The sequence below is a fragment of the Scophthalmus maximus genome, chromosome 11 (assembly GCF_022379125.1).
Source record: "Scophthalmus maximus strain ysfricsl-2021 chromosome 11, ASM2237912v1, whole genome shotgun sequence".
Lineage (NCBI taxonomy): Eukaryota > Metazoa > Chordata > Actinopteri > Pleuronectiformes > Scophthalmidae > Scophthalmus > Scophthalmus maximus.
Window position 1 is genome coordinate 22,065,987 of NC_061525.1, and position 11,514 is coordinate 22,077,500.

The 11,514-nt window shown below is 43.4% G+C and overlaps 2 protein-coding genes across 3 annotated transcripts in view; one reads left to right on the forward strand and one right to left on the reverse strand.

Annotated features, from left to right (window-relative positions):
* Positions 1–69: 69 nt before the first annotated feature.
* On the reverse strand, positions 70–9,273 carry srpra (SRP receptor subunit alpha). Of its 2 annotated transcripts, none has more exons than XM_035622310.2 (15): positions 9,142–9,273; positions 8,889–9,026; positions 7,224–7,307; positions 6,956–7,119; positions 6,236–6,396; positions 5,964–6,132; positions 5,205–5,349; positions 4,934–5,076; positions 4,327–4,448; positions 4,145–4,231; positions 3,037–3,209; positions 2,119–2,332; positions 1,794–1,957; positions 1,398–1,496; positions 70–1,285 (listed from the first exon to the last, which is right to left on the reverse strand). In XM_035622310.2, the coding sequence occupies exons 2-15, from the start codon at positions 9,009–9,011 to the stop codon at positions 1,157–1,159; spliced, it is 1,977 nt and encodes a 658-aa protein (XP_035478203.2). In that variant the 5' UTR covers positions 9,012–9,026; positions 9,142–9,273; the 3' UTR covers positions 70–1,156. The 2 variants fall into 2 exon arrangements, with proteins under 2 accessions (XP_035478203.2, XP_035478202.2); XM_035622309.2 differs by having other exon boundaries at positions 5,964–6,135.
* An 892-nt stretch (positions 9,274–10,165) lies between these two features.
* LOC118299005 (toll/interleukin-1 receptor domain-containing adapter protein) overlaps positions 10,166–11,514 on the forward strand; it is a 3,484-nt gene continuing 2,135 nt past the window's right edge. Inside the window, exon 1 of the mRNA XM_035622314.2 lies at positions 10,166–10,667. Within this exon, the coding sequence (XP_035478207.2) occupies positions 10,661–10,667 (7 nt within the window). The 5' untranslated portion in view covers positions 10,166–10,660. The remainder of the gene's footprint in view (positions 10,668–11,514) is intronic.

Genomic DNA, 11,514 nt, shown 5'->3' on the forward strand with positions numbered 1-11,514 from the left:
TCCTTTGTTATTCTTAATGAACGATCCGCACCGGAGGCTGCGCGACAGAAACCAGTTCCACTGTACGCATCACATATAATAGCTTTATTTTAGAAATGTTTACATTCTCATAAATTAGCTCCCAACCTTCTGTTCTCTCTTATAATGCAGTACCACACATTGAGAGGGAGGGTAGAGATGAGTTGAATGTTTCCTCCTTTAAATCACCAAGGAACATAAATAAAAAAGGCTCCTCCTCCAGAGTGTGACGACGGCAAAGAACCTGTAGGAACTAGAAAAGATTTAAACAGAACGTGTTTTGAATCGAACTGACGGGGTCGTAGTCTCCGTGTTGTACTGACAACGTTGTTAGCGTGTTTAGATGTTGTCGAACTCCACCACTTTACGACGCACCAGCCTAGATTGAACCCTAACAACCTTTTCTTCTTCTTTTCTAACAGGGGGGAGCACAACATCCGTGGAACCTGATACTGAACTGGCTGACTGTAGTAGGCAGATTCAGATCCCCTCCTCTAGGGGGAGCAGTTTCAGACCTGAACCGTCATGTCATGGTTCTCGTGACCCATGTAGTGAAAGTGTTTTAACTAACGAGACCGGAGAAGGAAAGATATATAGGCACTATGGTCACTAAGCTTTCCTCAGGCGCCGGCAGCTGCTGAAGTGTCACATCCAGTCAGCCTTCAGGGGCCTGACCCCATTTACGTAAAGAGGAGGGGAGGTGGAAAACTGACTGACGAGATGCCGGGGCGGAGGACTTTTTGCTTTGTTTTCGTCTTAACTGTGTAAACCCAACATATTACAGCCTAGATCCATTTAAGTCAGCTACAATGTCATTCAGATGCGGCTTTCAAAAACTCGGAACTGATCTGAGGTACGTGTTTTTTTTTTCTTCAGTTTTGGCCCAAAAGTGATGCAAAAAAGGGGGAGGTTCCCTCTGGCCTCGTGTCCTTCAAAGTGCAACACTCGTCCATGACACAAGTTCTTCGTTTTTGGCGCAGGAAGGTAAGAGCAGGCGGGACGGGGGGATGAGGAACACAGGCTTAGCAGGCTCTGGAACATCTCATGGCAGTGTGGCAGAAACGGTGTGTTGTTGTTGTTGTTGGCTTAATAATTTTTTAGCGATGATGAAGAAAAAGAGGAGAACTTTGCAGCCACTTTAAGCCTTCATCAGGGCTCCGACCACGGCCCGGGCGTTGAGGCTGCGCAGGTCGTTGTAGGTCTGCCCCGTGCCCACGAACACGATGGGCTGGCCTGTGATGTACGTCATGGAGATGGCTGCACCGACCTGAGGAGGAGAAGAAGTGCTTTTAGCTTTGTGACTGCTTTTTATTCATGACTCACTAAACGGCAGAAATATATATAATTATATATATATAATTATTATTTTTTTTAAATACCTTGTCGTCAATGGTGTCGAACTTGGTGAGAACGATACCGTCGATGAGCCGCGGCTTGTCGGACATGGAGTGGTCCGCCAGAGCCTGGTTGAACTTGACCTGAGGAACGCAAAAGGAAATTCACAAGCAAGTTCACACGCCACTGGCTTTGCATGAAGTGAAGAGGGAGGAGGAAACATCTGTTCAAACATGATGAATGTGAGACGGACCTCTGTTGGAGACAAATCCATATATAATCCAGATCATACTATTGGGACGCAAATGATTTGTTAAAATGAACGTGGGAATTTAAGGATTTTTTTGTTTGGTTACTTGCGAAACTGACTTTCTCCTCTGTGTCGGTTGTATTTTTTATGTGTTGCAGCAAAGAAAGTCTGAATTTGTTTGTGGTCTCACCAGCTGGTCAACCGCCTCGTTGCCCACCAGCGCCTCCCCGACAAACAGCACGAGGTCGGGCATGTTGACCGCGATGAGTTTGGCCAGTGCCGTCATCAGGGGGGCGTTGTCCTGCATACGCCCGGCGGTGTCCACCAGCACCACATCGAAGGCCTGGTTACGGGCTGGAGGGATGGAAAACAAAAAGGTACGGAGCCGTTATCGCTTATCACAGAAGATTCATGGCTTTATTACTACATACACTCCCTTAGATTTCGTCTTCAACCCCGAGGTACGCACTCGTCGGTTAAATAGTCGGTCAATATGAAAGAAAAGGTGTTCTCACCGTAGGCGATGGCCTCCATGGCGATGCCGGCCGCGTCCTTCCCGTAGCCCTTCTCGTAGAGCTGGACGACCAGCCGTCCTCCGTGCTGCTCAGGGGGATGCAGGGCGTTCAGGTGGCGCTGGTGAGTGCGGAGCTGCTCCACCGCGCCGGCACGGAACGTGTCGCAGGCGGCGATCAGCACCGTGAAGCCGTTCTCGATCAGCCAGTAGGAAATCTGGACCGGGGACAGAGTCACGGTCAGTTCACATGACAACACGACATTTGATCTTTCATACTTTTATGTCATATCGTAGAACAGTTACCTGAGCCCAACCAATATATCGGTGTCTGCGCTTATGTTTCCAGATATGAAATCTTTTATCATACAGAATAAACGTACATTTGTGTTTACATTTAAAATAAAACAAATTGTTTCTTTTCTCAATTCAAGTTCTATATATCTGGTTGTATTAGTCTTCTCTTTTTATTTATGATAAAGTTTATGGTTCAACTAAAATATCAAGCCTCAATTACATTTTTGTAATAAAGGTTTGATAACAACATCTTAGGAATCATTGACAGATTCATTTATATCCCTTATATCGATATTGCCCCCCCTAAAAAAAAAAATCCATAGCCATTCATATGTGAAACAATGACTTAAAATGTATTTTGCTAATTATCAGTATCGACTGATATGAAATGTATTATGGCGCTAACATTTTTTTGGCCACATCACCCAGCCCTACTTTTTAAATATGTTTTAAAATATGTACTCGCTACAGTGTAATTTTTATCTCAGAGCTATAATTGACCACAAACTCGACGCTAGACTTTCTGTAAACCGACCACAGGAACAAAAAGGGAACTTGCCAAAAAGTGGGCTGGATTTTGGGGAACTTAGTCACCAGCCTCTTCTTATCTTATCGCCTCACTCACCTTGGCCAGGTTGGTGGACTTCCCGACCCCGTTGACGCCACAGAACGTGATGACGAAGGGCCTCCGCTGGTTCTGCGCGTCCATCACGTCCCTCAGGATGTCCACCCTCCGCTTGGGCTGCAGGATCTGCACCAGAGAGTCGTGCAGGGCCTGCTTCACCGTTGAGGCCACAGCTACAAACGCGCACACAGGTTTTTATGAACGAAACAATATGTTTCCATCAGACTTTTTCCGAAAAAATTGTTTTCAAACAACTTTCTCTGTCTCAGTCTCCAAAAAGTGTCACACATCACTGAAACTAACTGGATTCAAAGCACTATGGTAACTTGCCCCAATTGAAAGTTAACTCCTGCAGACCTCTCTGCGTGTTTCCTCTTTCCGTTGCCAAGCGTGTACAGCATGTTGTGTATGGGTAAGTCGCCGAGGCAACTGTTGTTTCGTTTTTCGGTTTGCAACCTCTACTTCTTCCACTGCTCTATTGCTGTCGTGTGACAGTAGGCGCATCTTGTCACGAAACTGGTCTTAGTTTATTCGCTCAAAACCATGGCTGAAACTAATGATTATTTTAATTATCGATTAATCGACTAGTTGTTTGGTAAATAAAATGTCATACAATGTTGATCGTGTTTCCCAAAACCACAAGACGATGTTTTATTTTGTCTGAACACCAAAGATATTCAGTTTACTGTCACAGATGAGCAAGGAAACCAGAAAATATTCACATTTAAGAAGCTGAAATAAGAATTTTGACATTTATTTCTTCATAAAAACAACTTGAACCAATTAATCGATTATCAAAATAGTTGCCAATTAATTAAGTAGTTGATTACTAATCAATGAATCGATTAACTGTTGCAGCTCTACTCCACATAATCCGCTTATTTTCTTTTAGGCTGAATTGAAATAATGTGGTACAATCGCCAAAGTGGACCAGTGGGGGGGGGGGGGGGGGGGGGGGGGGGGGGGGATTCATTATGATAATGCCATTACTGTTTCCCAGAATGTAGACCTGGACTCTCACAAGAGTAGAACAACACTGCATTGTAACTCATCTTAGCGGTGGAGGATCTATCGTCCACATATATATATGACAAAAAACGTTACTTACTGGTGAACGTGCCCATGACTTTGCCCTCCAGTTTTTTGCCCACGGAGTCACAGAGCTGGGAGGCAATGTCGGCTGCTACATTCTTTGCTGCGGGACGATAAAAGACGGAAGAAAGAACGAATGAACGGGAGACAGTTCGCTCTGACGTCTCGCTGAATAAAAGACAGTGAGTGAGTTCATACCGATGAGGTGGTCCCTCATCTTCTCCAGCACAGGCTCCATGTCCTCGGGGCTCAGGCTCTTGGAGCCCACCAGGCCCTTCAGCATTCCAAACATGCCCCCAAAACTGCCGCCCTTTTTAGAGCTGAGGGGAAAACAAAGCAACGCTGGGTTACTCGTTCGGGGTGCGACTGATTTAAAAAGGTATAACGTAGGGCTGGCCGATATATGTTCTATAAATAATATTGTGATATATTTTTTGTTAGATCGCGATACACGATATATATCACGATATTTTTAAATCTCTTCATGAATGCACAATTTAACCCTTTGATGCATACAATCACACCAGTATGATGATTCTAGAAGTCCCTGCAACCTATGTCTGTATTAAGACGGTCTTTAATCTCAATTATGTTCATTAATGGTTTCTATTGGGATAATTTCAAACTTCAAAGCAAGTCTTATGCCTTTACAAAATTTTTATGGGAAGATTTTGTTATCGCGGTATTCGCGATACAGTCATTTAATACATCTCAAGCCTCGATACATTAAATATATATCAGAAATACCGCCCACCCTTGTATAACGTTATGGTATAATAAACATTGAACCAAAGCATTCACTTACCTTGTCTTTCTTGTGTTGTTGACAACCACTCTCTCATCATCTTCCTCTTCCTCCTCCTCTTCCAGCTCCAGCTCCAGCTCGTCCTTGCTGGACTCGTAGTCCATGGGCAGCAGCTCTCCCTCCATGGAGCTCAATTGCATTCCCTGAAACACGTCCAGGACAGAAGTTTGGCGTCACACCCTCAACCTGAGCAGCCGTTACCAACACCGATGTCTCTTTAGCTAGAAACCTCGTAGGGGTTGAAAGGTAGAGGAGGGGGGCGCAAACATACTGGGTTATTGTTGGCCTCCTCTCTCGGTTCGCCGCTGTTCACGCCTCCCTTCTGCTCACTGTAGTCCAGTTCTTTGGGGCTGCTGCCGCCCATGTCCCAGACGCGCCTTTGCTTCTCCCTTGGTTTCTGAGGCTTTGGAGACTTACTACGAGATGACAGCAGGTCAGAATTAAAAGAGGACGTATCATGCTTTTTCCCCTTTCCTCTAGTGTGTTATATGGTTTGGTCTAGGCTTGTCTCGACTCCCCCCGAACAACGCCAGAGGCTGGAAAGAGGAGCTGCAGGAAACTGGTGTGTTCACTGAACATTTAGAGCAGAGCGACATTTTCACCATTTTACGGACCAAACAACTAATGTTTTTATCAACAAAATAATCAACAGATGAATCTATAGTGAAAATAATCGTTAGTTGCAGCTCTACATACGCCTCCTTTAACGAAATAGAAATAAGCAATTGGATATTATTTACACTGGAAGACTGACAAAGCCTTGTAGTTAAAAGTGTGATCGTTTATTTTCTAGGATTTCTAGTGACGATAAAAAATAACTCAACTATTTAAAAAAAAAGTTCTAACTCGAATAGGATAAACAAGCCAATAAAACTATAGTCGCACTATAATCTGCATTCATTCTAAACACATAATGCTTTTTAACATCTAAGTCTGAGTCACGACTGCTCGTTCTGACGCTGCTGTCGGTGAAACAGTCAAAATATATCTGGACCAGTGGCAGTTTTAAAAAACATCCCTTTCCTCTCACCTGGGTTTTTCAGTAGGTGCCGTTCCCCCCATGCGTTTGCGAAAGAATTCCTCTCTCTTCTTCTGCATGACCTCCTCGGCGCTCAGGCCCTGGTTGCCGTTCTCGACCGCCTTCTGCCCGGAGGACGCGACCTTCCCCTGGTCACCTTTGGCAGGCTCAGCTGCAGGAGCTGCTGCAGGAGAGGATTGAATCAATCAAATCAAGGATCAGGATCGGCCAGCCCCCCCTAGAGAAGACCCGTCTCAGATCGACCGCCCTCCAGTTGCACTCACCCTCTTTTTTGGTATTTTTGTTCTTCTTGCCACCCGGTTCCTTGCCCTTGTCCCCTCCCTTCGTCTCGATCATGGACTTCACAGTTTTTTGGGATTTCTCGGACTCCTTAAAGGTCCGCATGGCGACGGGGCTCCGAGCTTTGCCGCTCTCCTCCGCCTCCCTTCGTGGGAAACATTTGGTGTGAGACCAGGACGGGAAAGGGGGAACGTTCTAAAACACTGAAGGTAACTTAATGTGCTGGGGCAGCAATCAATAACCATCAAATCTCTCTCAGATAAGTCTTGTCATAAACACTTACACCTGTCAAAAAAAATCAAACCCGAAATTCTATAATTGTTGACGTTAACTTACATTAAGTCACATTAAGCCTTTTCATTATAATGGAGTTCTATGGAGAGGAAAGCGCTTAATGTAAGATAAGGTCCATGATTATTGGATTTCGGATTACATTTTTCCACAGGTGTAAGTGTTTATGATGAAGCATATCTGAGAGAAATTTGGTGAGAACTGTTTGCTGCTTTGGCACTTAGAGTGACATGAACCCTTTTCACGTTAAGCCTTTTAAGAACGTCCCCCAAGAAAGGTTTTGGTTCGAGATGTCAGTCCGTTTCAAACATCCCATAGACGATGACACAGCTTGTAGTGGGGGAAAACATCTTCAACAATTATCCTAATCATCTCATCTTTGGCAGGTGCCGAAAGAGCACGTCCGTCTTTACCTGAGCAGCATCTTGAAGTCGTCCTCGAACTCAAAGCTGTTGTTGAGCAGCTTCGGAGCTCCCTTCTGCTCCAGCACGTTCTTGTACAGATCTCGAAAGTGAAGCTGCACGTCGTCTATGAACTTGTCCACGTACGTCAGAGTCAGGATCTTTTGAAAGCCCACCTGGAGTCGTGACGGGGAGGATCATAATAATGTCTTCAACAACAACAAGAACAACAACATGGATGTCAGTCAGAGATTGACACACTTGCAGTTGAGAGACTCACCACAAATATGAGCTCGAACTCATTGTCGAGCTTGTATTTCAGACTCAGAGCCTCGTGATTGAACGAATTGTTCCCACTTCGCTCCTGTAACACACACACACACACACAAACCAACCACACACACACACACACATAAAAAACCAACCACACACAGACACACAAACACACACACACAAAGACACACAGACACACACACACAGAGACAGACACACACACACACACACAAACCAACCACACACACACACACACACACACACACAAAAAACCAACCACACACAGACACACACACACACACACACAAAAAACCAACCACACACAGACACACACAAACACACACACACAAAGACACACAGAGACACACACACAGAGAGAGACACACAAAGACAAACCAACCACACACACACACACACACACACACACACACAAACCAACCACACACACACACAAACCAACCACACACACACACACACACACACACACACACACAAACAAACCAACCACACACAGACACACAAACACACACACACAAAGACACACAGACACACACACACAGAGACAGACACACACACAAACCAACCACACACACACACACAAACACACACACACAAAGACACACAGACACACACACACAAACCAACCACACACACACACAAACCAACCACACACACACACACACACACACACACACACAAACAAACCAACCACACACACAAACACACAAACCAACCACACACAGACACACACACAAACCAACCACACACACACACACACACACACAAACAAACCAACCACACACACAAACACACAAACCAACCACACACAGACACACACACAAACCAACCACACACAGACACACACACAAACCAACCACACACAGACACACACACAAACCAACCACACACAGACACACACACAAACCAACCACACACAGACACACACACAAACCAACCAACCACACACACACACACACACAAACCAACCACACACACACACACACACACACACACACAGAGACAGACACACACACAAACCAACCACACACACACACACAAACCAACCACACACACACACACACACACACAAACCAACCACACACACACACACACACACACACACACACACAAACAAACCAACCACACACAGACACACACACAAACCAACCACACACAGACACACACACAAACCAACCACACACAGACACACACACAAACCAACCAACCACACACACACACACACACAAACCAACCACACACACACACACACACACACACACACACACACACACACACACACACACACACACACACACACACACACACACACACACACACAAACCAACCACACGCGCGCGCACACACACACACACACAGTTGACATGTCAACACAGGGGCTGCTACACGCTCGTGTCACATGAGGATGCTGCAGCTTCACTTTTCTTCCCCACATTGTTACCAACGTCACAAAATGACCCTCGAAACACATTCAATGTGATTTCAGATCTAACTCATAACAAATGTGATTCCAGATCCACAGTAGAGAGGTTGCTTCTAGACGTTGCGCACTAAACAAGCTAACACTTGCTACCGGTTAGCGTTAGCGTTAGCGTTAGCGTTAGCTTAAACGAAAACAACCACCGAGGTGCGAGCACGTCGCCGTGTCTGTCACCTGGAGGATCACGGAGCGGATCAGGGCGTTGACGGGCCCCGCGAACGAGTCGCTGACCCCGGCCCCCTGGAAGCACCACAGCACGATCCCCCCTTTGCTGAAGATGGTGAAGAAGTCCAGCATCTTGCCTCCGCGTATCTGGATTAAAGCGGACAGAAGAGCAGACGGGGGGAGGACGGGGGGAGAGGAGGGACAAACCGGCGGTGAGTGACGCGGCGGGTCGCTGTGAAACCTGAGGTCTGTCGGCTCTTACCAGGTAATACTTCAACACGACGAGGAGAAAATCCACCACCGGTGCAAAACTGTTTTAGACCACGTCAGATGCACAGCCAGGAAGTGACGCACACTTCCGGCGACTTTTTTTTCTTCCTTCCCCTTCCTCTCGCGCTTGCGCAGTTTTGGTTGCAGGGCTGTATTATCTGATATTATATATATATTTATATTTACATCTACATACATTTATATATATACATATAAAAACGTAAGAAACTTATATATTTATATGTACATGTAAATACTTCTTATAATACATCCCTAACTTACCCATATATATATATATATATATATATATGTATAAATGTATGTGTATATATATACATAGATACATGTGTGTATATATATAAATATAAAAACGTAAAAAACTTATATATTTATATGTACATGTAAATACTTCTTATAATACATCCCTTACTTACATATATATATGTGTATATATATGTATATATAAGTGTTTGTGTATATACATACATAGTTACATGTTTTTATATATATATACATACCTTTATATATATACATATAAAAACTTTAAAAAACTGATATATTTATATGTATATGTAAATATTTTTTATAATACATCCCTAACTAACCCATATATATATATATATATATAAAATGGAAAGTAGCTCCAAAAATCTGCTAAAAGGCCACACCACACAGTCACATGTAAATACGATACCATGGTTTGTATATAGTACTTGTTATCATGTATATAAATATATATATATGTATATATACAGTATAGTGTTTGTTATTGTTGATGCATAGTATTTCTATTTTATTTCATTTACCTTTCGATTCTGTCTCTATTCTACTTTATTTTATCGTTAATTTTTCCCTCCCATGTGCTGCTAAACTTATGTGCTCCAGTGTCAATTATGAATTCACCCAATGGGGGATCAGGTAAATCTTATCTTAACTTAGCTTCGCTTAGCTTTCAATCAAACATTAGCTGGTCACAGTTTAGAGGGCGGAATATACAATGAGATGCAAATGCTTCTTCTTCCCTTCCCATAAGATGCGTGTCTGATTTGCTCTCAAGCTGTTGAACCACTATAGTTGAAGGCGTGTTTTGGATTACAACAGTTTCAGTTTGTAATAGAAGGTTACTACGTTCCAGATAAGGAATTAGTCTCATGCAAGAGTGTGAATATTCTTTTGTCGAGACACACCAGGACTTGGAAGTGAATCTGTTGGCCTCCTCTTGTCCATATGCTTCTGACAAAGGGTTAACAGCGTGTTCAGAGAAGTGTGAAGTGGGACACACTTTGCATTGGAAAGTAAACGGAATCGTGCACAGATCCTTCCTCTTTTTTTCTTCTGTTTCTCTGAGGTAATGTCGGTGACACTCGATTGACTTTTCACTTTGTCTTTGTGGCAGTCGGTTAGTTCCGTTGGATTTAGCCAGATTGTCGTAAAACAGATGGTGGATCAGACTCCAATCTCCATGAATATATTTTTGAGAGAAGTGGAACAGACATGACAGTGTTAACAACATGCATGGTAAGTCGAGGCTTCAGGCGGTGATCCAATCCACCGGCCGGTTCTTTTCTTCAAATGTTTTGGCTCATTATTTGGCTGTGGGATGAATTTGCTTCGCTATCCTGTTAGAAACATACAGTTCTTCGTCCTACTGAGGACAATACTGCTTGTTCCAGTCTGTTCAGACGGATGGTTTGTAAGTGATCAAGTTGGGGTACCCATAAAATGTGTGTACATTAACTGTCAAGGCTTCATTTACTTCTATTGCTGCAGAGAAGCTGTAAATTACACCAAAGAGCCTCATACGAACACGTTTGTTCTTAAACCGTGCGTACGAGCGATTCGGGAGAACCAATGTTTTCATATTTTGAGATTTCTGTTCAAGTATGTAGTATATAGTGGTATTCATCTCGTTTATATTTACACATTTTTCCTGAAGATAGAAGCGTTTGAGTTGAATCCGACGTGGCCTGTTCGTACGAACTGACAGTACGAATAAATGTAAGACAAATTTTGGATAAGAATACAAACATGTTCTTGCATCTTAATACCCGAAAAAAACCTGTTTTCTAATGAAGGTACATGTTTTTTTTATTAGTTTTTGATGATATGAAGTTAAACAGAACTGCTTTAAAATGTAGGAAAAAAATCTATGAAAACTGTGAAAATGTGGATGTTCTTAAACTTTTGACGACTTATATTTATCTGTTTGTATAATTTTTTTGTGTATTTTATCTGTGCTGTGCATTAGATGCAGATAGTTAAAGCTACAGTGTGTAATATTTAGAAGAACGTATTCACAGAAATCGAATATACTGTCCATAACTAGTGTTCATATATGTATAATCACCTGTGACAAAGAACCAAT

Coding starts and splice junctions, on each gene's coding strand:
- srpra (XM_035622309.2), bottom strand. CDS start 9,011: ATGCTGGACTTCTTCACCATCTTCAGCAAAGGGGGGATCGTGCTGTGG. Junction 3,210..4,144: donor AGTCATGGGCACGTTCACCA/GTAAGTAACGTT, acceptor GCGCGTTTGTAG/CTGTGGCCTCAACGGTGAAG. Junction 1,958..2,118: donor CATGGAGGCCATCGCCTACG/GTGAGAACACCT, acceptor CCATCCCTCCAG/CCCGTAACCAGGCCTTCGAT.